Below are 27,061 nucleotides of genomic sequence, written 5' to 3'. Positions count from 1 at the left end.
ACATTGGACCTTTTTTGAGGGAAACTGGCTTATTTTGCTTAGCATAATAGTTTTTAGATCCATCCATTTTCCAGCAAATGTCATAAAGCCATTCTTTTTATGGCTCTGTAATATTCCATTGTGTATATATACCACATTTTCTTTATCCATTCATTGGTTGAAGGGCATCTAGGTTGGTTCCATAGCTTAGCTATTGTGAATTAAGCTGTGAACATTGATGTGGCCATGTCACAGTAATATACTGATTTTAAGTCCTTTGGGTATATACGAAAGAGTGGATCAAATGGGTCAAATAGTGATTCTATTCCACATTTTCTGAGGAATCTCCATACTGCTTTCCAGAGTGGTTGCACCAGTTTGCAGTTCCACCAGCAATATATGAGTGTACCTTTTCCCCAACATCCTCACCAACATTTATTGTTACTTGTATTCTTGATAATTGCCATTCTGACTGGGGTGAGAAAATCTCAGTGTAGTTTTAATTTGCATTTCTCTAATTGCTAGAGATGTTGAAACATTTTTTCATATATTTATTGACCATTCATATTTCTCCTGTAAAGCATCTGTTCAGTTCCTTTGCCCATTTACTAATTGGGTTATTTGGTTTTGGACATTACATTTTTTGAATACTTTATATGTCCTGGAGATTAATGCTCTGAGGTACAGGAGGCAAAGATTTTCTTCCATTCTGTAGGCTCTCTCTTTACGCTCTTATTTTCTTTGCTGCAAAGAAGCTTTTCAGTTTGATACCATCCCATTTACTGATTCTTAATTTTACTTCTTGCACTTTAGGAGTCTTGATGAGGAAGTTGGTTCCTAAGATGACATGATGAGTATTAGGTCTATATTTTCTTCTAGTATGTATAGGGTTTCTGGTCTAATTTCTGGAGCTTTGATCCACTTTGAGTTTTGTGCAGGGTGAGAGATAGGGGTTAAATTTCATTCTGCTATATCACAAATGAGATCTTAATAACATTCACTATTCTGTTTCCTAGTACCTCATGTCAAGGTCATTGTACTGTCATGTGTAGCTAATTAAAATAAAAAAATTTAAAAAGCATAAAAGTGGCAGCCATTATGAAGTCAAACAACAAGTGCTGGCGAGGATGTGGGGAAAAGGGTACACTTGTACATTGCTGGTGGGACTGCAAATTGGTGCAGCCAATTTGGAAAGCAGTATGGAGATTTCTTGGAAAGCTGGGAATGGAGCCACCATTTGACCCAGCTATTCCCCTTCTCGGTCTATTCCCTAAAGACCTAAAAAGAGCATGCTACAGGGACACTGCTACATCGATGTTCATAGCAGCACAATTCACAATAGCAAGACTGTGGAACCAACCTAGATGCCCTTCAATAGATGAATGGATAAAAAAAATGTGGCATTTATACACAATGGAGTATTACTCTGCATTAAAAAATGACAAAATCATAGAATTTGCAGGGAAATGGATGGCATTAGAGCAGATTATGCTAAGTAAAGCTAGCCAATCCCTAAAAAACAAATGCCAAATGTCTTCTTTGATATAAGGAGAGTAACTAAGAACAGAGTAGGGACGAAGAGCATGAGAAGAAGATTAACATTAAACTGGGATGAGAGGTGGGAGGGAAAGGGAGAGAGAAGGGAAATTGCATGGAAATGTAAGGAGACCCTCAGGGTTTTACAAAATTTCATACAAGAGGAAGTGAGGGGAACGGGGAAAATAATACAAGGGGGAGAAATGAATGACAGTAGAGGGGGTAGAGAGAGAAGAGGGGAGGGGAGGGGAGGGGATGGGGGATAGTAGAGGATAGGAAAGGCAGCAGAATACAACAGACACTAGTATGGCAATATGTAAATCAATGGATGTGTAATTGATGTGATTCTGCAATTTGTATACGGGGTAAAAATGGGAGTTCATAACCCACTTGAATCAAAGTGTGAAATATGATATATCAAGAACTATGTAATGTTTTGAACAACCAACAATAAAAAAAATTAAAAAAAGCATAAAAGTGGTAAAGCTGAAAGCATTTAAGAGGCTTCCACAGATAGAAGTAAAATCTATATTGAAATCATATGTAGGATAGGAAAGGCAGCAGAATACAACAGACACTAGTATGGCAATATGTAAATCAATGGATGTGTAACTGATGTGATTCTGCAATCTGTATATGGGGCAAAAATGGGAGCTCATAACCCACTTGAATCAAATTGTGAAATATGATATATCAAGAACTATGTAATGTTTTGAACAGCCAACAATAAAAAATTAAAAAAAAAAGAAATCATATGTAGTCATTTAAAATGTTACTGTGCAAACACAACACCAAAAAAACCCCCAATAACCCAGTCAATAAATGGGCTAAGGAATTGAACAGGCACTTCACAGAAAAAGAAATATGAGTGATCAACAAATATATGAAAAAATGTTCAACATCTCTAGCAATTAGAAAAATACAAATTAAAACTACACTGAAATCAACAAATATATGAAAAAATGTTCAACATCTCTAGCAATTAGAAAAATACAAATTAAAACTACACTGAAATTTCACCTCACTCAAGTCAGAATGGCAATTATCAAGAATACAAGCAACAATAAATGTTGGCAAGAATGTGGGTAAAAGGGTACACTCACCCATTGCTGGTGGGACTGAAAATGGGTGCATCCACTTTGGTAAACAGTATGTAGAATCCTCATAACACTTGGAATGGAACCACCATTTGACCCAGTTATCCCAGTCCTCATTTTATACCCAAAGGACTTAAAAGCAGCATACTACAGTTATATAGCCACATCAATGTTTATAGCAGCTCAATTCACAATAGCCAAACTATGGAACCAACCTAGATGCCCTTCAACAGATGAATGGATAAAGAAAATGTGGCATACACACACACACACACACACACACAATGGATATTCAGCCTTAAATAAGAATAAAATCATGGCATTTTCCAGTAAATGGATGGAGCTGGAGAATATCATGCTGAGTGAAATAAGCCAATCCCAAAGAACCAAAGCTTGAATGTTTTCTGATATGTGGCTTCTAGGCTAGGGAAGAATAGAGTTACTTTGGATTAGACAGAGGGGAGTGAAGGGAGCAGAGGGGTATGGGGGTAGGAAGTATTGTACAATGAATCAGACATTATTGACCCTTGTGCATATATGACTACATGAACAGTATAATTCTATATCATGTACAACCGGAAGAATGAGAAGTTATACTCCATTTATATATGATATGTCAAAATGAATTCTACTGTAATATATAACTAATTAGCAATTTTAAAATGCTCATAAAAATAAATAAGTAAAATGTTAGTACAATTCTAATGCTTTTAAAAATAAATTGGATTTGATTTTTTAGGTTGTAATTATCTAAACGGTATATGAAAACATTATATGAAGCTAATCACATCAAAGAGGTTTGTCATCTTCATGAAACAAGAAGATATATTCATTTTACTAACCTGCTCATCAGTAAAGAAAAAGTCTGTACATGAAAATTGGAGTGTTAAATAAAGTATTATAAAAATTAAAAAAAAAGAAAAGAAAAGCTTTTATTTCCTTCACTAGTATATCCTTTAGAACTCCCAATGAAATGTACTCTGAATCTGCTATTTTGCTATTTGCAAGTGGTAGATGACTTAGAAAGCACATCTATTTTAGTCCTTTGAGAATATTCATATTTTTCTGTGGCTACACTACTAATCCAGAATGGTCTTTAATCCTCTGTTGCCAGTAATCTGTTTTATTTTTAGAGACAAATGCCCAATGAGTCTCTTTAATATTATGCATATAGTCTTCCTCTCTAAGTAATGGAAAAGACTTCTAATTCTGTTGTAGTTTCTTTCACCAAATACATTCTATGTACCTGGTTAAGAGGTTTTGCTATCAACTCACCCTTACCAACATCACCATTCACAGAGCTGCCAGCAGGCAAGACAAATACCAACTTCAGACTACTGTTTGACAAAGCTGACAGCAAAGATTTTCCCTCCCAGAGTCACTAGTACCCTTACTCTACTCCCTTTATCTCTGTATTCTGACAATGAATAAAATGACAGCTTCAGTAGCAAAATAATGTGGAACTCAAAAATCAAGGACAATAGTGAAAAATGCAGGATACTGAGGGTAGCAGAGGGAAATGCGATGCCTGAGCTGGGCATCCTGGGGACTGGGGAAAAAAGAGACAGCACTGAAGACTCAGCACAGCGAAGTCTGCAATTCAAACACACCTGAAATTTGAAGCCTAGATCACAATTCTGTAAGCACAGAAATGGTCAATAATTAATTTTCTGTAAAAGTTTAGTTAAAAATAGTCATATTCTCCTTAAAGGGGCTCTAGATCCCTCAGTTTATTTCTTTTCCATATTATCTTTATTCCTTGAATTTGGATGGATGGAACATCTGCTCAGCATAAGGGCACTTTTTGATCTTTTATCTTTATTGTTTTTTTTTTTTTAATTGGCCAAATATCTACCCTTTCACAAGGGTACCAATGAACTGGATTGGGAAGAATTTCATTCGAAACAATGATCTCATGGGTGATAATGAAGAAAATAGGCTTCTAGATAGGAGACCTGGGTCCTAGTTCTTAGTATTTATTTTGTAGGGCTCCAGCAATTATGTTGCCTTTTTATATCTGCTTCTTTCCTCAAAATATGAATAGTAATGTTTATTCTGCATTATGAAAAACTCAAAATATTAAATTTAAGGTTTTAGCACAACATCTGACACAGGAATCAAAACTAAACTTCCATTATTAAAAATCCATTGAGCATATCCATGTACCACATACTGTTCTAGATGTGGCAGATTTAACACTAAATGACAGAATTGTAGTCTCTAAACTGAGGTTTTACATCTAGTTGGAAAGGCAAACTAAAAATCAATTCCAATGAGAGTAAATAAAGTTTGTTATGAGTAGCTATTTTTATTATTAAAATTTTAAAATGCATGTACAACATACAGGCTAAAAATCTGGATTCAAAAATGCCCAGATTTGAGTCTCAGATCTGCTCAGTACTACCAGCATGGCTTCACACGAGGGTTTTCATTGGTGAAAAGGAAAAGATAACACAATCATAACTATCTTAAAGGATTTTTATGAGGATTAATGAGAAGACACACAAAGTACTTAGAACAGTGCTGCACATACAGTAATCCTTCAATTAACCACCATTACTACCACTGTTAAAATTCCATCCATATATACTGGTCTATATAGAAGTACTTATCATCCTTCATATTGTCTGTTCCTTAGTGCACAAATATTGTTTTGTATGTTTTGAAATAAGTTGTAACTACAGAAAAATCTAAACTATCATTAAAGTTACTTTCAACTCAGACCATTTATCTTTAATCTGAAGTTTAGAATTTTGGTGTTATAATTCTGTTTCTTTTGTTATCGTTTTGTTTTGATACTGGGGATTGAACCTAGCAGGGATTAATCACTGAGCCACATCCCCAGCCCTTTTTTACTTTTTTTTAATCTTGATATAGGATCTCACCACATTGCTAAGGCTAGCTTTGAACTTGTGATCCTCCTGCCTCACACCTTCCTGAGTTGCTAAAAGTACAGGCATGTACCACCACCGTACCTGGCATGGTGTTATAATTCTGAAATTATCTTCAGTATATTATAGGACTATAGGATAAATATAAGAAAAGTACAAATATGAAATAGGGGGGTGTGAAGAAGTACCACCACTGTGCTAGATTTTCATGGAGGTATTATTGTCAATCCATCATTTAAATTTTATTTATACATCCTACATATTTTCCTGTCTTTTTCACAAGAAGTCCCTATCAAAAAGGTTACCCAAGTAGCAATGAGCCAGAGGTCTTTAGAAATAGCTAATTCTCGCTCTGGAGCAGAGAGGTATAGCATGATCTTGGAACATGGTGTGCCAGGAAATATGAAAGCATTCAAAGACTAATAGGGTCTCATCAAAAGGACATATACTCCTACACAAAGGGGCACCTGCTGCTTGAGTAGGTAAATTTAATCAAAATGATATAATAGCAGGAGATTATAACACCCAGAATTTAAAATAATCTGAATCAACCAGATGAGACACAAACAGACTAAAGGTAAAAGGGCAGTGAGGAAAGTTCCACAGAATTAGAAAGCCAATGCCTCAGAAACCCCATATTATAAACAACTCCAGCAAGTAACAATAGTAAATGCTAAAATAAATGACCGGGGAAAATAATAAGAAGAATTAGATATACACTTGAGCATTTAAGTCAACATGAGCCAAGGAAGAGATTAACTGTCCTGGAGCCATGGTAACAAGGAGTATCTAGGACGAAATTGAAGCCTTTACAACTGACACTTCTGCTAGTCAACCAATTAGTAAGAGTCCTTTGTTGCTAAAAGTCAGCCAATCAGAAACAGACTCATGTATTTACACCATGTCAATCAATCAACCTAAACATATCATGTCAACTGCCAATTTCTGAAAACCAGCCTAAGTCCACACTTTGCAGTTTGATCTAAGCAATAAAACTGTATGTGACTAGTGCAGTTCTCCCTCACAATAAATCCAGCTTTGTCTTTGTATTTCACATAATGAGTGGTGGGATGCACTATTCCTCACTATATATCAATTTAAAAATTCCCCCCCAAAAGTGTCTTTTATAATGGGACAATTAGGTAGTCATCATGTAACCAAGTGGTCCAGTTAATCATTGTCAGTAGTTATTCTAAGAGCCTGATAAGATGCGCTGGTAAACAGACAACAATACCTATTTACCATCCCTGCCAAAACTGTTTGACCTGAACTGAATCATGAGAAAACAATAAGATGAACCACAAAAATAGAGTATGGCATGGGGAACCTGGCATGGAATTGTTAAATGATTTCATGTCATGGAGAACCAAGGGAGTTAAGGAACTGTTACAGATCAAGAGGTACTAAAAAGATTAAATATCAAATGTAATTTATGAACCTTAAGCAGATCATGTACCATGGAGGAAAGAAGCTCATTAAGGAAATTTGAGCATGGAAAATACTATGATGTCACTGAACTGATGTGGATTTTCTTGGATGCGGTAAATGAGGGGTAGTTGTGTGAAAGGAACCCTTATTCTTAGGAGATGCATGCTCAGGTGCTTAGGAATGAAGTGTCATGATGTTTGCAGCTGACTGCCATTGTATGGTTTAGCAAAGGAGAAGTATCTGTCTGCCTGCCCATAGAGAAATACTGCATGAGTGTATCAAGATGTTAAAGTTGATGAATCATGATGAGAGATCAATAGGTGATCACTGAACTGGTCTCCCAACTTTCCAATGAATTTGAAATATTTTCTTATGTATTTTAATTTTGAAAATTATGTTCACATAGTACATTTGAAATATTCCAGATGTTTTCCCTTTGCCCTAATTTCTCTCTTATAATTAAAATAAATCTGTTACACTGTATTTTCGTAAGTCAGCTCATATCTTTATTGGCAGAAGGTATGAATATGAATGCAAATAAGTTCAAAATATTTGACTTTTCAAATGTTTTTCCAAATAGATATATACACACATATAAATGTAGACACAAATATATGCACACACACACACACATATATATGTATAAACACACACACACACACACACACACACATATATGTATTAAAGGCAAATGTTTTTCAGTTAAGAGTAACCAAGATGAGAGTCGCTTTAGAGTTAAAAATCCTCCAATCTTTATCACAAGGCATTTTATCTCCAACGTCGATAAGTAAAAGTCTGTGAGAGGAAAAGAATCTCTCCGATCTACTGGGAGAAATGAAACTTCTCAAAGCACTCCGACACAAAGATGCTAAGAGTATATGTGGACACTGAGGACTCTCCCTCTGCCACACACACTGACACTAGTCTTTGGTGTCTCACTCTAAGGAGTCCCTGGTGAGTCGACAGTCCTTAATCTGTCAGAAGAACATGCAAGCAGAGGCCACCTTGCTGGATAAAAAGCAGCTGGTTACCAAATCCCTGGGGAGACAGCAAACTGCCATCGACAACAGGAAGCAAATGTAGACAAGAGAGTGGGCGCTGTGTACTGACAGGCAGACATTGAGCACGCCTGGAGGAACACCTCTGACCTGGGGCACAGACAAGCTGCAGAGAAAGAAGCCACTAAGCAAAGGTAATGGGGTCCTCATGTGAGCTGAAGCTGCATGGGAAGAAAACCAAAGAAGAGTCCTAGAACAGGAGGTAAAGTGGGCAAGAGCCAGCAGGAAGCCTGCAGAGCCCTGTGCGCAGACAGAAGATGCTGCCCCGTCCCTGGCACAGACCCCACACAGGGACCCTTGACATGACGAGGAGAAGAAGAAAATCTATACATTACGGGATGTGAACTACAAACAATTGAGGGAATTGAATGATGAAGGAGGGATGACAAGATTAATGTCGGTATTTATGGATTTACCAGAAGAGAAATGCATCGAGAGCAATTCCACTCCAAATAGAACTAACCACACAGCCACACTGGCCTCTCTCAGAGACCCAGTTCTCCAAAGTAAAACAAACTAGGAAGGGAAGTTTAGGCTTTAATTAATCAATAAAATGTTCACGAAGAGGAGGAAAAAAAAACCTTTAAGAAAATTTGTGGAGCTCAAAATCATGTTTGACTCCATAACTCTCATAGAATAGACACAGCAACAATGAAGCTAATATTTCAACCCTTTTATGCACCAGGGATGGTTTATGCATTTGCATGTGTTAACTTACACAATGTTCACAATGATTCTCTGAAGTGGATACTATCACTCCCCATTTTAAAGAGAAATTAACTGAAGGAAAGCAAAGTTATATACTTTCCTGGGCCTTGCTCTCCCTGGGGTGAGCTGGGATTCAAATGAAAACTCTGGGCTGCAAAGCTTACCCTCCTTAGCCCAGGCATACAGCCTTCTCAGCTTTCAAAATCACCTTTGTTTTCTATACATATTTATATTGTGTAACTGGGGGTTGGACACAGGAACCTCACAGAGGCTAAGAATCATTTCCCATCCCCCCACTCCACAAGTGAAAAGTAAAGCAGACACAGTGGACAGAGAGAGAAGGCGCAGAGATAAAGGATGAGGGAAGCACACCATGGGTTCAGTCTACAAAAACCTTTGGCCTCTACACTACCTTACACTGTTGAAAATTATTGATACCCAAGAGGCTGTAATCACATGACTACAACTACTGATAAACATTTTTATGATAATATTTTTCAAAATATAACGAGTGGCATTGTTACATAGTTTTGCAAATTTCGAATGAATGGTTTGATTGAATATAAAAGCAGAAATAGAATACAGTTATCTTCTATCTGTCATGATATAGATCATGGCCAAGTGTAGGAAGCAAAGCTGGTCTCCTACAGATATGAAGTTAGAAACGGAAAAATCTCATGGATCCTCTGGAAAGGGTCTTAGGGACCCTCAGGGGCCCCAGAACCACTGATGAAAAGCATGGTTCTAAAGTAAGACCACTTGGGCTTCAACCTGTCTGTGACACTTAATATCTGAGTTAGATTTATTAAGCTCAGATAGTCTCTTTCCCTCATCTATAAAATGGAGGTACCAACATTACCTACCTCATAAGGTTGTTCATGAGTATTAAAGGAACATTTGTCAAATGCTTATAGACATCACATGGTATGAATGTTACATGAGTAAAGTCAAATAAATAAAGGAAATGATGACTTGATTTTACAGACAGAATCTTTGTCACAGGGTGATGTCTTTATTCTGAATCCTATATTGTCACAGTTGGGACAATGATAGGGATCACTTTGATAGGAGTGAACTGTCACATCCATGTTATAATAGGGGCCTTGGTAAATTGAGAATTCAATTGAGATGCATACTTCTACTGCCTTTGATTTAAGGGGAAAAAAAAAATCACTGGTGTCTCCACCCCACAGAGGATGAGTAGCGACATCATACTTTCAAAACCCTTTTATGTTCAAAGTCATATCAGATGGGGAATTCTTCACTACAATTTCTGTTGAGTTTTGGCTATAAAAATATGTCAGGAAGTTGTTAAGCTGAGTGATTCAAAAACATTTTTTTAATGACAAAAAGTGGGTGAACACTTCTGAAACATCAAAAGTCAATTCTACTTTGGGTTAGGGTGAATATATTTTTACTAGGGCAAGTTTTTTATTCATTTCTAAAAATTCATAAGGGTCCTTTGGGAGGTGGTCTGATAACTGAACATAGAATACAGAACTTGTTCAATATATCTTTCCTATTTCTGTTACTTCCATCATGTGATGCAAGTTTGTGACAAAATGTATGACTCTTCATCAATCCTGCTATGTCTTTCACATATTCTTGAACTTTTTTCATCAATTACCAGTTATCTCTGGTAGAGCATCAGAATTGTATGAAACCAGCTATTTATTGCCTCTCTATATCCATTTCCCTGGGGCCCCAGAAAGATGTTGCCTTGATACTGCTGTGGCTTTTGTGTTCATCACCACTGGTCAAAGGACAGTGTTCAGCCTCAGGATCTGCCCTAAATGGGACCTGCCACATAGAGTTTATTTTCAAGGAATTACAATATCACAGAATGTATTTTACATCATAATTACATTAAATATTATGTAGTATATAAAACAATATTGTAACAGCATACTTAATAGAATATCTTTGGTAACTCAAAAATCATATTATAATCTTACCACATTTCTCAATATCTATCTTCTCAATATTATCTGCATGCAGGAACTATGGTAAACTGGTAAATGATAACATCAAAACCAACTTAGGAGTTTGATAACCAAGTGTATGAGTATTATTATTTTCAGAATGTAAAAATGTGGCCAGGCTTCTGTCTAGTTCATCACAACACTCTGGTCTCTTCATTTATAAACTTGGGAATAGCATTTGATACCTCCTTCAAAGGGTTGTTGGGAAACAAAGTGAATTTTTAAAACATTCCTACAAAGTGCTATGAACTTACTGGTGATAATAGACTATAAAAAAGAATGGGGGAGAGAATAAAGAAACATGTTTTCTTTAAAAAAAAACCACCCAGATATATTATTGATAGAAAAACCTACAAAGTTGATAAGTTTAACTATGAAGTTGATAAGTTTAACTACAATAAAAATTCTATGTGTCAATATATCATAAGCACACTGAAGAAGCTGAGACCAAAACAGGAACAATATTTGCAGCAAGCAATATAGCTACAAGGTTAATTCCTAAAGGATTCCTAAAAAAATTGAGGTGCTTTTTTTGTTGTTGTTTTTTGTTTCAAATGATAGAGAAAGGAGCAAAGAATCTTAACAGGTAACTTATCAATAAAGAAAAAATCTTATGAATTAAAATTTAAAATTTTACCCCTCTATCAATTAAGTAATGCATAGCAACAATGAGCCAGAAAAAAAAAAAACTAACTACTTGACTGAGGTAAGAACGATGCTAGAAATTCTAATTCTTAAAGATTAAGAGGGCACAGTGAGAAATTACCCTTGTGCATTGCTGGTGTAAAACAAATTTAGAATTATTTTTCAATTTAAACAACACACAACTTTTCAGCAGGCAAGTGATTCTAGTTTAAGAAATTTATCGGAAATACGACAAATGGTTCTTTACCAAAATATTTGTTACATGTAGGTTGAAACAGTCAGTAATAAATAATAAATTATAGTAGGTCCATATGGCACAATATCAAACCATCATTAAAAATCTCTTTGACATACATATTGAAACATCAGAATATGTCAACAATGAAGTAGGTTAATAAATCAGGTTATAAAATGTTTCTGTTTTCTAGAGAAACATAAGACAACAAAACGGGAAAGAAAAACTGAAATTTTATCAGAGGTTATTTCTAGTTAATGAGATTATAGGTGGTTTTTATTTTGTATAAAGGAGATAATAATATTTTGTAATATGTAGATATTCTTATAATTAGAAAAAATAAGTGCCAGATTTAAAAATGTGTTACACTTGATATAAACTAGATTGCTTTTACATAATTTAAACACAACATTTATCTAGTCAAGCAATTCATTAGCTGGTTACTAGCAGAATGCATTAAGAATACCAAGCAGTTGAATAAATGTAATTCTTTGCTTAACATTTCAGTAGTCTCAGAACTACATTAGCACTGAGTATATATTGAGTACTGATTATTCTAACAGAAGGGTGTGGGGAAAAAAAGATGGGGAAGGAGGGGAGGAATAGTTTCATTTGAAACCAAACAAAAGAGAAACTTTTGGTCCAGAAAGAGAGTAAGTCCTGGCCCAAACTCTTCCAACATGTGTAGGCCAAGCACTCCAAAAAGAAGGCCTAGTGCTTATCATTTAGTAGCTTGATGGCTCTGAGGATTGCACAGAGCTGCTTCACTTAAAAAAAAAATTCCATTAAAATCAGTTCAAAGCAAAAGACACAAACATAGCATTAGAGGGTCATTTTTCAGGGTTGTGTGTGGAGGGAGGGAACAGGAGTCGCCATTATGGTTAATGAGAGTGGAGCATCTAGACTATATTAAACCCCCTGAGGGTGTAATTTAAAACCACTTTGGCAAAGCATCTCAGAGCCATGAATGAAACCCAGGATTGTTCACATACCTGCTCTTCAAAGGCACTACAAATAGCAGAAAGTAATGTCTTGTATTTTTTTTAAACCATGCCTCATGAAAGATTCACAGAACATCAAATTCCCATGAATTTATAGTTTTTATTTTAAATCTGAGGTGTTATTTCAATTCCATTTTTAAATGAGTAGTTAAAATTGGGTCTAGGTTTTTCTAATTGCTACGCGATATTCATATGAAAATGCCAGAAGTTTATTTAATTAAGTTTAAGCTTCAGTTTTACAAATTTAGGGCTAAAACTCAACAATGTCCTTTACTCAAACCCTAGCTCTTGGCCAATCTTAAAGTCTCAGGATACTGGACAAAAGCATCAATTCTTCCATAATCATCTGGTCTTAATACTCAACAGTCCAGGAGGCAGGTAAAGACAATATCTTTATTTTTATATGAGAAGACAAAACATAGAAGAGTTCAAGTGATTTGACTGAAGTTCCCCAAATGGAATTAAAATCCAGTACTTCAATTCCCTGTCTAAAGCTCACTGGTAGTTTCAACAAGTTCAGGTAGTTCTGCACCTAGAGAGGGTAAGCCAAGCAGAAGGCCCACTGGCATGCAGCATTCTTTCTTGTCCAAAACGCATTCAATGGTGCCACCAACTAGACAGGGAGAGACTCATTCATCTGTTCTTCCTGGATTGAGTTCCATAGTAAGAAAAGGGAAGGTCTGGGTGTGTGGGTGACAACCCAGGAACTGTAATCCAAGAGGTGAGAACCAGAGAGGCATGGATAGGTCAGAGGGAGCCATGAGAAGTTCCGAGAAAGGCCATTTCCAATGGAGACAATAGTTGGTACAAATGCCCAGGTATAGGCACAAACTCATGAAGCAGGGACCAGAATTCCAGGAGGCCAAGGTAAGAACTTTTTTTTTTTCTAATTCAAAATATCAGCAACTCAATGTTCTTAATACAAAGAAATAACCTCTTCTTATTTTCAGATTTTAAAAAATCCATGACAGTTGCTACTTGGTGGTGATTGAAGGGTAGAAAAAGCACACAGGGAGTGATAAACAAGGAAATCAAAGAGATTACTGGGCCCAATCCAGGCAAGATTTGGCTGGTGTGGTAGAGATGGTGAGTAGCAGACACAGAACATATTTCTGAGGAAGAGCCTGCACGTGCACTGAAAGGATGTTTTGAAAATGCTGTCAATCATCCATTCTGGCACCATCCCTATGAAGAAGGATCCATAGAAAATGTACCTCCCTATTCTGTAGTATTGGAAATATTTCTGTAATTCCTGAATAATCGTCTATTTTTCCTCCGAAAATATATGCACTTTTCTTCTTTAGTTTAGTGCTAGAAAGTTTCCGACCAACTTTGTCACCAATTTCTAGCAAGTACATAAATGTTTTCTATCTAATGCATATGTTAACCTCCATGTGGACCCAGCCTAGTTACCTTTTCTTTCTTATGACCCAGATTTTTAAAATTAATCTTACTATATACATCACAATCCTTTTTTAAAAAAATCTCAGGAAACAGACAAACTAACAGTACCTAAGGACAGTTTTCTTGGTTATTGTGCAAATAATATGTTGGAATAAAGGTTTGAAAAAAGGATTAGTCAGACAGCTTTATAATGAGTATGTTATATGAAACAACATATATGCACGAGAAGTCAAGAAGACAGGCCCATAAAAACTTGACTAAACTGAAGATATAGCTTAAAGAGTTGCTCTAGATTTCTTGGCTAAGGCAAGACAGTAGCAAATACAATCTTGGGAAATCAAAGATCAACAACTGATGAGATACCACACCCTTCTGTTAATTTCTCTCAGCTGAGAAATAACTGGCTCCATCAGCCTGGCTGTAATGCACATGGAAATCTAAGAAAACTGCTTGATGGGTCAGGCAGAGGTCTGAGTCATGCTCAGACCTCTTGTTTCTTGTCTCATTCAAAAAAGGCCACTTGGGAATGATAAATATTATGCCTTCAAGTCTAGTGTCTATACATGTGGATAGGTGTATAAAAACCCTAAGTTCAACATGAGACCTTAACTCAATCATATCTCAAAGATCCTTTCCCAAATAAGGTACCAGTCACAGGTTCCAAGGGTTAAGACATGGACTTGTATTCTGGGAGTGTAACCATTCAACCCACCACAGGAATGACAGCAGTAAATGAAAACAGGGACTGATAGGGTAATGCTTGGTGGCCAGGAACAGATGGAAGAACTCATGTATAAACCTTATAAATAATTGTGATAACTTTGGCTTTGAGCATGGTAAGGAGCCTGTGGTAGGGAGAGTGTGGGACCTAACTAGAGAATTGCCAAGGACTTAACACGTTTAATAGGTCACTATGACTGCTAGTATGCAAAAAAGTTCCAGTAGCACTTAATCCTTGGAATGGTACTTTACTGCCTTAAAAGCATGCCAAACTAAGATTTTAATTAGAAACGGATGTTAGAAGAATCTAGCAAATAGTAGTCCTTCAGAGTATATCTGTTAAATAAACAAATGAAAGTTCCTTTACCTAAATATCTCATTTTGAACCCAAATTAAATTATCCCATAAATATTTATTTACCATCTACTCTGTTCAGGATTCCATTCCTAAGAGTTAAAACAATCAAATCACACATTGCTATGTAACATGATATTGAGGGATAAACCACTTTTTTCTTTAGGATATATGTCATGGCTTTGTGCAAACAAAGACTGAAGAATTTCAACTCCATGAGGCAAAGATGTGCCGCTGTTGTATTCTTTGCCATCACTTTTCTAACCAGGTTATGTTGAATCTCTTTCTGTCCCCTTAGCAATATCTTGGGAAGAATCTAAAGTTTTGGAGCCATTTTCCATAATTATAATTCTATCCAGTTTAAATTTCTAGTCTCAGATTAAAATTGCTTGTCCTCCCTAACATAGGCTTGAGATATATATTTAACCATTTAGAGTTATCATTTTCTCCTCCTTGTTGAGGCTAAGCTATACCAGTGTTAGATGACCAGTTACCTCAGACACTGTGTCTATCAATAAGTGAAAGGCTGGTGTTCCTGACCTAGTACCCATTATATGTACTGGGCTCCCTTACAAATATAGGTGGTCTCTGCATGGTTGAGTTGATAGATATGTTTTGCCCCCCAGGAATGAATTCACATTCTAACCACCCTATTCATCTCTGAGGATCCATTCACAAAAGGACAGTCATGTCTCTATTTATAATTCTGCCAGTGGCCTATGACCCAAGTCCCTCTCTGCATAGGCCAGAACCTCACTTGGCTCTGTCTTTCTGAGTAGGCTTATGACATCCATAATCCAGGGCTACTTTGCATTCATGGTCCTTTATAGGAACTAACAGGGACCTATATTTGTGTGCTCCCTCCAGGGGGTAGAAAAGTTGTTTCCATCTATTTCTAGGAAAAGTCCTCCTTGAAGCTTTTTTGTCCTTCTACTACTGACCTCTCCAACAAGTTACTCACTTCACCCTAATTCAGAAACACACAAATGAGAAGAGACCCCTGTCGTATACCCATATACAACCCCAAACTCCACAGAGCAAATAAGAAGCTGTTATAGTTTAAATATGAGGCATCCCCCAAAAGCTCATGTGTGAGATGATAAAAGGATTTTCAGTGGTAAGATGATTAGATTAAAAGAGGCACAAACTAATCGGTGAATTAATCCACTGATGTGGATTAACTGGGGTGGTAGTGACTATAGGCATGTGAGTCACCGGAGTGTGCCTTTGGGGTTTATATCTTGTCCCTGGTGGGTACAGGGCTCTCTCTGCTTCCTTGTTGCCATGTTCTGAGTTGCTTTTCTCTGCCAGGCCCTTCTGCCTCACTTGAAGCCCAGAGCTACAGAGTTGGCCAACCATGGGCTGACCCTCTAAAACCATGAGCCCAAATAAACTTTTCTTCCTCAGTTGTTCTTGTCAAGTGTTTTGATCATAGCAACACAAAAGGTGACTAAGACAAACTCTCTAAGAGCACTTGTGTGTCCTGCACACTCACTGGATGGCAGTGCCATCACCAGCAGCATCCATCCAGGGAACAAGATGCCAGCCTCCTTTTATTGAAATTACCCCCATTGGGCCTTGGAGCCCTCTTCCACATGTGACTTTTGGGGGCAGGAAGGAGCGATTGCTCCAGATGAGAAAAGAGAGCATTGTGGCATTTCCCATTCCAAACATCTTTCTTTGTCCTCATCCATTCTGCCCTCATGTGGTTTGAGAGCGCAGAGGTGAGCTTCAGTGAGGTGAGTCCGGCCTCCCTGCTGCCTCTTTGTACAGTAGGTGTGGGAAGTGTGTGTCCCCAACTGCTGCCAGCCTTCCTACTGAGGCCCTGGTTGCTTATTCCAAGTAATGTGAAGTCTTCCTCAACATCTGTCACACTCCTCAGTTTCATGATTGCAGATATGGGTCCATGAGAAAGAGGTTTCTAGGGAACATGTGGTCCCTCAACAGGACAAAAAATAGCAACTAGTCTTCTAGATGTCTGTTTGTGAAGTACTCTAGGAAAAGATTTTCAGCGAATTCCTGTTGATTTGTTTTTATCATGACCCAGCTTATTTAAGAACTATTAAAGCAATCATATTTGGTGAAAGGAAGGGCATCGTGGTTGACTTTTTAAATATTAGCATTGAGCAGATAAATCTTAGTTCTAACCAATCTCTTGAATTGGAAATAAATCTTGAAGATGAAAATAATTTCTTGATAAGTACAACCTATTTAAAAATCTACTACAAAGCAGAAAAATTATAGAGCCAGATGAATTTTGCCCTTCTTAGACTCCTTTTACCTCAGAGCAAATTATACTGCTACAGGCTAAAGTACCTGGCCCCACACAGGTGGCACCAGAGTTAAGCTCACACCTTACAGACTCTCAGAAGTCACAAAAGTTAGTTATATTCTTAAATGGTAAAGATGATTATGAAAAAATAACAAAGCCACTCACATCAAAATGCCTGTGAAACGTGTAAATGAAGGAGAATACATTTAGAAAAATATTATACTAGGAAGTGGGACAAATGGGAAAGGTTTCAGATGTGGGGAATGGCTCCTCAGATACCTAAGCCATGATACATGAAGGTCTGCAGCACATGGGAAGCCAACAAACAATGCAAAGAGAATCAAAAGTCCTGGGTCAAGTCAGGACTCCTGTGAACTGGGGCCAGATAGCTTTTCCTTCTAAACTGCTAGTTGATCACTAAGGAAAAAACAATAAAAAAAGATTCCAAAAATGCAGTGCAGGTCATAGCATATCTTAATTCATATACTTAAAATGTCATTTTAATGTAAGATATTAATGCATGAATATGTACATATTTTCCACAACCACTGCCACCACTGCTGTGTGTGTGAGCGCACATACACACACGAGAAAGGCAGAGGACATTGTCTCAGGACCCTTGTGCTACTGGGGGTCTTCGCCTACAATGAGAGGAAGATGGCCATTGGAAGCAGTTCTGTTGCTTTTATTCACCAGGAAAGCTCCAACTGTGCTAGACTCAATGATGTTAATGAACAAACAGCCCACTGGATCCCAGCAACATAAAGATAGCCTCCACCATCAGTCTTCATCTCCAGGGCTGTGACTGAGTGTGTGCTTTGGCATGGCCATCCCGGCTTTAAAATAGTGAAGTACTTCAGTATTTATTGCCCCTTGAATGCTGCTCACTCACCATCTCTTTGTCTCCTCCCCGGGGACACTCCAGATCGCCCCACCATGCAGAAATTAATAGGCTTCTGTCTGGCACAGCAGTGAGCTTCCAGGAACTACCGCTGACATTGGTCAGTGCTATGTGTCATTCTAATTGTTGCATATAAAAATAACTCCCCTGCCTTAGACACAGCCACCCACATCCTAATCCTCAACTGTGGTACATATAAGCCAAACCAAAGATTCCTGAAATACATTCAAAGCCTGTGGTAGAAATCCCAGGAAAATAATTTAGAGTACAAAGCCAGTTCAGATATCTAGTACTGCAGAAATCTTAGGGCAACAGCGATTTAGGACTTGTGCCCAAAAGCTATTTGCAAATTTATAGTTATTTTTTTCAGTCAATTAGCTTGAGGAAGGAAATGAAAGCTAAGTAAATAAATTAGAGCATTAATTTGCAATAAATATAAATTAATTATGCTAATTTTAAGAGTTGAACATATATAGATTATGTACATATAATAAATAACACATAAGGAATATACATAAGATTCTATTAGGAGAAAGCCATCTTGATTCAGTACATTGTAGAAAATCCATGTATATTCACCAAATAGATTTTAACAGTTTTGATGTGTGTATGAAAATATAGGATAAACATTAACTGCCTCTGATGTTCTAGCAAATCTATTTTCATTCCAAATGGAAATTAGAATATATTTTGCATTATTTGAGTTAATTACGTGACATTTCTTATGAATAATGATGTATTATTCCATTCATTACTTCTAATTATGCTTCTTTACAAGTGTAAAACTGGCAACACCATCACCAGCCTTTTCCTGTTCCTTACAATCTGATGACTTGCATGAAAAGCAGGTCAGAAATATGCCTAGAATGTAGTGAACAGAGTTCCATCATTGTTAACCAGCAAGATTTAAAACTGCCTGAGAAAATTGCATGTGAAAAATCAATAGAAATGGGCAGATTTCCCCATTACAGGATACCTGTGTTAGCAATCAGTGTGAGAAATGTTCAAAGTGTTATTTTGAACATGTAATTATTATCATAGCATTTGCTAGAGCTGGAGACAGACAACATCCTTGATATTCTCCTCCCCTGTATACACAATCTTTAACAGACTTATGTATAGATTGGCCGCTTACAAAGGTATCCTTTTCTGGTTGGTAAAATGATTCTATAGACTTTGTGCAATTCTGAGACATGTACCAGCTGATAACCCTGATTGGGAAAAAAACAAACAAACAAAAAAGAAGTAGTAGTTGTTGAATTTTCCTCTTGTAATGCATAACCAGGTCAGGCCTGCCCAATCCACCCACTCACAGCAGTGTCTAAAACTTTGAGGTAAATTCTATTATGGAGAAGAGGTCAAGGTCAAGAAAAGATCAAAACTAGGACATTAAGCAACAGGGGCTAGGTGAACCACAAAGCCACCACACATACCTGTATCCTCGCCAGAGAGCAGGCAGCAAGGAGACAGGAATGTTGAGAGGGACAGTAGAGAGAACAGGACATAGCTTACATGAGGGATAGAGACCAATAGGGACATGCTTGGGCACACTATATCATGGATAAATTACCTTCATTGGAAGGGTCCAAGGCAAGGAGCAAGAAGTCCATACACTTTTCTCTATACAATTTCAAATCATCCTTGCAAACATACAGAAATATCCATTTCTCTTTCCCTTGTAGCATCTATAAGTCACACCCTGCTGACCCCCAGCACAGCCTGAGAATCATCCTCAACACTGTTAGCTCACTACCAACTAATGAGCTGGCATTTGGAATAAAAAGCATTGGTTTCCTACACAGGAATCTCTCAGATGAACATCAAGAAGGATGAAAGGTCACACAATGATTATCTTACAATGGGGACTGACTGGATCCTCTCCAGCATATCCTAGACACTGAAAACAGAGGTTGATCAACTCAGAGACTGATGAAAGCATCCACTTCCTTTGTTCTTGCTGACAAATGTCAGGGAAAGCTGGTTCTAGCTGGGCACATGTATGCTAATAGCCCAGGGTAGGTAGGTGTCTGGAAATCTTTTCCAAAGAGGGAGGGAAAAAAAAAAAAAAAAAAAAAAAGATCCACCTGAGCAATCTCTGCTACATTCATATCTTTCAACACAACTTTTCAAAAGAAGAAAAAAATATGACCATATGACCACAGATAAACCTATGTGCCCACTACAGCTCAGGCCAAAGGCAACAAGTTCACCTTCAAACATCTCTACCCAAGTATTTAAGCTAGCTGATATACACAGGGCAGAGTTAAGACATGTGCTTAGGGCAATTTTAAGAGAACAACTCTATCTTTAGCAATAAGTATATAAAATAGTACTTGTGCTCTTTTTATTTGTACAGGAGGGTTTTAAAAGAAACATTTTTGAGAAATGACAGATCATCAGATCACTAATAACTGTGGTTTCCTGAACAATTAAAGGAATTCACAAGATTGCAATCCACTCGGGAAGTGACAAATATTTCTGATTTTTATGGAAGGACTGAAAGGGCACTTTTATCTATTTCATAAGAACCCTTGTTAAGTAATGATGTAATTTTTGTTAGTTTTTTACTTATTTCAGGAATACTAAATATAGTAATGATCTGAAAATAGAAAACATTTCACTGCATATTTGCAAAGGTAAAATTTTGTATGAAGAGACATTTGTCAGAGTTTCCTGTTTTATCTATTAAGGTTGGTTCTTCCAGCTCAGGTTCCATTGTCCCAAACTCTGTTTCTAATGCATCAGCAGAAATGTCCTCTAAGTTACCTCATCTTATTCTTCACAAACACACTTTGTAAGCTTGCCCTCCATGCATCATACTAACAATATTTGGCCCTGATAACATTTTATGTATGATGCCCCTGTTTGGAAAAATCTGCTCTTTTTAATAACTGATTCAATAAACTGTTGACAAATGGTTTGTTTAATATAGTACAGCCAGCAGCAAGGTTTGTCTCTGTCATGACACACCACATTCAATCCATCTGCAAACGCTGCCATGTCCCCCTTATGTTAGAGCACCTTTTGCCATTCTGAATAGCAATCCAAAGATCAATACGCTGTCTGCTGAAAACTATGGGACATAACAAATGAATCATTTTATTTACAATAAAAGCCCCAGTCCCCAAATGGATTCTACTCATGTTCAAATTCACTTTTCATGCTCAACTCGAGAGGAGAGGTAGATGTAGCGTAGTACAGGAAGAGGGGCGTAAGGAATAGTATGAACCACAATGGTTCAAATTTATTTAAACCATGAACAATAGCTGGGGTACAGCAATACACACGAACACAGCATTCGCTGCAAAATCCTGGAGATGCCCTCTCCAAAATGATGCTGTTCTCTCACCAAGAAACCCTGAAAAAGAATTTTCCAGTAACAAGAAATTAATGGATTAAGAAATTCTGACATATTCTTCTAGAGTGTTGCATCACAGAGGCCAAAGCATATTCAATGGGCTTTAAACACTGTTGGCAAGGAACAGAATGTTTGCATTAGGTGAGGACCAGGAGGGACTGAAGAGGCTTTTTTTAGAATTAAAAAAAAAAAAACACACACACACACAGTCTCATTTCAAAAGCATATCTTCGGCCCCTGATCTGACAGTTCCTTTCCTACTCCAAAAGCTATTAAAAAAAAAAAAAAGCCAGGGAGCAAAGTCATAAGAGAAATGGAGTGGGTAGCAAAATGTTAGCAAGGACACAAGTTCAAAGATAAATAACATTTCCAAGTCTCTCATGAATGGCACACTCCCCAAAGGTCGCCTAAATATCATTAAGTAGAAAAAAAATCCAAAATACAAGACGAAATGGTCTACTTTACATGAAGATGCCAAAATACTGTCGTTAAAATACAAACTTGTCCACTGACAAATTAACATGCAGAGAGAAATGGAAAAGCATCTTTTTCTATCTGCCATCAATTAATTCACTGCTTTTACACTTAACTCAATACATGGATAACACATAACTGCAAAAACAGAGTTGTAACTGACAAAGGATGAAGTTTGGAAAATATGGTTTGGTCATATAATAAAAAAATATAAATCTAAAAAAAAATCAAATAACAAGACTGGGCTTTGGGCATGGGAATACGAAAAAGGGATCTTAGCAGACCTTTACTCTCCCATGCCATGAACTAAACAGTATAATATGTTCCTGATATTCATAGTTTCCCTTTGAATTCAGTCACTGTTGTACTTTGTGATGCTAAGACAAAAGAGTTGTACAAAAGTAGGTCCCTATGGGCTGGAGTTGTAGCTCAGTGGTGTGAGGCACTGGGTTCGATCCTAGCATCACATAAAACAAATAAAGGCATTGAGTCCATATACAACTAAAAAAATTAAAGGAAAAAGAATAGGTCCTACCCGCAGGAAGGAATAATTCTGTGCAAAAACAAAAGAATGCACAGTTCTGACATGAGGCAGAGTAGCAAAGTTTTGAATTAATCACCATGTTAGCAAGGAACCAAGCATCACAATGAGGAAGCCATATATCTTACCTAACAGGGAAGAATAATTATGAACACGCCTCACTTAAAAAAGCAAGGAGAATCTAGAGGTAAAGAGTAGCAGAGGAAACTATGGTCAAGTATAACACATTTTTAGGAAATAGCTAGAAAGAAGGGAAATTGACTCTAGACAATAAAAGGCTTTAAGAACCAGGCCAAGGAGTGAGGACTTTTTCTTCACAAAAACAGAGACTCGTTACTTATTTTCTAGCAAGGGAACAGAAGAGTAATATGATCAGAGTTGTGGTTCAGAGTAGGGTGGAGGCTAAATGGGAGGAGCCCAGAGAGAGGGAGTTGCTAAAATCCAGATGACCCTCACCAAAGAGCTAGAAGGCAGGCTGGATAGAATGCCAGGGGAAGATAAAAGCCCACTCTGGACTTCTCCCATTCATTTTATGAAGTGTTAGTGAGCAGAGCTATCCACAGCTTCAATTCCCCCCAAATCTCAGAACAAAAGACTGGCTTTCTGCAAGCAAATGAGTATCTTATTAAGATGCTTCTCATAGTTATAACCAAACAGAGTTTACAAAGGTAAAGTGAAATAAAAAATTCCAAAATCTTCACATAAAAAGGATCATCTGAATATATTGTCTACTGGCCCCAAGACCATTTTCAACACTGTAGATGTGAAATAGCCTTTCAGAGTGCACTGATTACAGAAATGTTCTGGCTGTCATTGTTCCTGTCCTCAGAAACACTGGGCACTTCTTGCAAACAAACCAATATGAAGAGACTTCACATAACATTATTTACCAGTTTATTGATTGATCATGATTTTTGTAAATCCACAAAACTTAATTAATTAAAGTTTGGATTCAGGGAATTTGGAAGTTTATCATATAATCACAATTATCTTTTGTTACATGTTTTTCTATCTGTCCCTTTTTTTAATGGCTTATAATGATTAGGAAGGAAAGTTATTCATAAAGGTAGGTACTTTGAACATATATAATAATATAAATCATAACTGAAAAAAATCTTGGCATATCTGGGTTTTCAGAATTCATTCATTTCCAAGTCAAATCACATCTTAGTACAGAAAATATTATCTTAAAATATGACATTTGATTCTTATTATACTCTGCATAACAAAGAAAACAATTTTTGAATAGCCACTATAAAATTCACATGTACACAATCATAAGCAATACTTTTAAAAAAAACACCTTTTAGTTGTAGATGGAAACAATACCTCTATTTTATTTATTTATTTTGATGTGGTACTGAGATTGAACCCAGTGCCCCACACCTGCTAGGCAAGTGCTCTACCACTGAGCCACAACTTCAGCCCAAGCAATATTTTGAACAACATAAAAATAGCTCCCCTGAGTATTTCACCAATTCCTACAACTCCCACTGCAAACTAGAGTAAAGCTCCTAGTAGTCCACAGGGGAAAGAAAAGTCCTTCAAAGGAAATAAAACAACTCTACCACCAGCAACACTAGACAATGGTCTAGAAGCCAGGTCTTCTCCCAGGAGAAAATGCCTTTTCTGATCACAATAGGAAAAACAATTTTCTTAAGTATGTATACATGTATGAATTTAATTAAAACTCACAATTTGAATGACCTGTAAGAGGTAATGAAACAAAGATTCAAATTCTCATGTAATCCCTTAATTCCACAAAGTTGCAATCCAATTTCTAACCTACCATTAAAATTCACAATGGATAAAACGAACATGAAGTGCCCATGATATTCATTGGGCCAATTTTAGAAACACCTATTTATTTACCCAGCTACGATAGTGAAAAGGTCAAGCAAAAATTCACCTCCAAAGCCACAGTTGCTAAGCAACTCTTCTCACAAGTTCTGCAACACTGATCAAGCATATTACTGGTGCCACCAACTGGATTCAAAGAGACGTGAATAACATCTTACCTGGTCTCTCCAAAGTGGGAGGGAGGTGGATCCCTTGCTTACCTTGGGTGGACAGTCATTGAAGGCCAAGCCTGCATCCGTTTGGTTGCATACCTTTTTATTTCACCCTCTTACAAGAAAAGGATACGTCCTGGTACGACCGGTTTCCTATTCACAAAAGCAAAGGACAGCTCCGTTTTGAGAAACACCACAGAGGGCTTGATAAGATGCTGGCCAAATCTGAATGACATTTCCTTACACTTGAGGTCTGAAAGAAGACAATTTAGAAAATGGACATTAATAAAAGTCAAATAAGAAATTCGGTTCATGTACCACTTTAAAGAAAGCAAATTCCATTACTAAAGATTCTTGGTTGTAAAGAGGATGCCATTTAAACTGTCTGCCATTTAATATCCACCCAGTTGAATTCCAGGTAAGTCCTCCCTAAACACTCCATTGTCCTTACTATGTTGCCTAGATTTGAGAGTGTTTTCAAGCCAAAGCTTGCACCTGATGACAAAACAGCCATTCACTCTTAAATCCTTCTGCTCTGCAGGTTGCTACCTCAAATCCAACAGGTCCAATTTGTCAAGTACTTATTTTTACCCCAACCATTTTTGTCATCTTTGTTAAGCTGAAATTTTTCATTGTTAAATATTGACTACAAACCTTCTAATTCTTAAATGTTTCTCTCAAATGGTTTTTATCTTTGTTTATATAAAAGCAATTTTGAACCTGTACAAACACTGTCTGACCTTGCCTACAATTACAAAACACACAAGCACTCCCAGAGAACTATTCCAGCATATTTTCTGAAATTAAAAAGAATGAAGGAACAAAACAGTTTGAGACGGGAATACTTCTTTCTGGTTGGGTTGACCCAGAGCCTGGATGTAGTAAGGTACACAAATTGTTTCTTTCTTTTTTTCTTTTTTTTTGCTTTCTTTCTTTTGTTGGCTAAAAGGAAAAAAAAAAAGTCCCAAAAAGGGAGTTGAAGAGAGTTAGCATTTGGCAATTAGAGTGAGATAAACCAACAAAGCACCAAGAAATGATTTCTCCAATAGGTGATGCCTATATGTGAGAGAGCCATTTTCTAAATGACTAAGACACACCACCTCTGGAAAACTACTTCATTTTTCAAATTTGGTAATAGCCCACTATAAAACTGACAAACATAGATCAATCTAGAAAAAAACAGAACATTACAAAAAAAGGATAAAATCAGAAAATAGTAGGCTATTTTATAAAGCAGACTAACACCCCATAATTTAATTGGCCAAATATTCTAGGTGACACACCAAAAAAGACAGAGCTATGCAAATGTCATTTATTACAGATGCACCCATATAATCAGAACTTGACACATTCCAGCTCAAGAAGTAGGAATGGGGAAATATCTCAATGGCACAGACAATGGTTTTTAGCATACATACATTTAGCTCATAAAAATGAAGAATAAGGATGTCAAAAATCATCTAACCCAATAGTTCTCAAGATATGATCCTTTGACAGTAGAATTGACGTCACCCAGGAACTTACTAGAAATGGGAGTTCTCAGGTACCACCATAAACCTACTGCATAAGAATCTGGGAGAAGGGCCCTGTGATCTGAACTTTAATAAGGCTCAGATGAATGAGAACCACTAATGAAACCTAACTATCATACCTATCCTTGGGTCCTTTCCTACAGAATCTCTGCAAAGCGGTTGGCTAGCTTATGCTTGAAACATCCCAGAGATGGGATGTTTGCTATACATTCCTTCTAAGATAATTAACTCCCCCACTAGTTACTCTTAATACCAAGTCACCCATTTGTTGAGGATTTATTCCTTGGGGCCATATAAAACAAGAATCATTCAAGCCACAGTGCCTCAAATATTTGGGTTTAACCATTCTTTATTTCTTCCAGTTTTCTAAAAAGAAACATGCAAATTGTGCAAACCACTCCAGAACAATACTGGTTCTAGAATCGGTAATCCCTGTGGTTCTTTGCCTCCCCAGAACCTACTTTCTAGAGTTCTAACCACATCACTTTTATTTTCTTTGGGGTATAATTCACCCTAGTCTACAGATGGGGCTCTTCCTACTGCCAGGTACCAGGGATGGGCACTTCTCTGGCATATCACTGCTTCAGGAGAGGACATGGGACACAAAATGAGTCATTGAAGGCAAGGATATCTTCCCAATGATAACTGCTAATATTAAAGAGAGCTTTTTCAGCTGAGTTGCCAGATTGGTTAAACATGAACTCAAACAGCTAGAGATCTCCCTAAAAACATATTAGAGCTAACACTGAGGCAAACAGAGCCAAGACACAGAGACCCACACCTGATGACATCGTCTAAGCATCTGGATATAGCAATGCTAGAAAGAATTATGTCCCTAGAATTTCCCTTTACAGACGTTTGCACAGTCTTAAGCACAGGCTGTATTTGATGAGCTTCTATTATCAAGAGTCCATAATGGGCTCTCCCTGGTAG

The 27,061-nt window shown here is 37.1% G+C and overlaps 1 protein-coding gene across 10 annotated transcripts in view; it reads right to left on the bottom strand.

Annotated features, from left to right (window-relative positions):
* Fhit (fragile histidine triad diadenosine triphosphatase) overlaps nt 1-27,061 on the bottom strand; it is a 1,445,121-nt gene that overhangs the window by 740,111 nt on the left and 677,949 nt on the right. For all 10 annotated transcript variants that reach the window (XM_046453018.1, XM_058582092.1, XM_046453014.2 and 7 more), the window contains one exon: nt 24,730-24,849. In XM_046453018.1, coding sequence (XP_046308974.1) covers nt 24,730-24,832 — 103 coding nt within the window. In that variant the 5' untranslated portion in view covers nt 24,833-24,849. The remainder of the gene's footprint in view (nt 1-24,729; nt 24,850-27,061) is intronic.

The sequence above is a fragment of the Marmota monax genome, unplaced genomic scaffold (assembly GCF_021218885.2).
Source record: "Marmota monax isolate L192 unplaced genomic scaffold, Marmota_monax_Labrador192_F-V1.1 WCK01_AAM20220418_F8-fsc00042, whole genome shotgun sequence".
Lineage (NCBI taxonomy): Eukaryota > Metazoa > Chordata > Mammalia > Rodentia > Sciuridae > Marmota > Marmota monax.
This window is presented reverse-complemented; position numbering and strand designations above follow the sequence as displayed.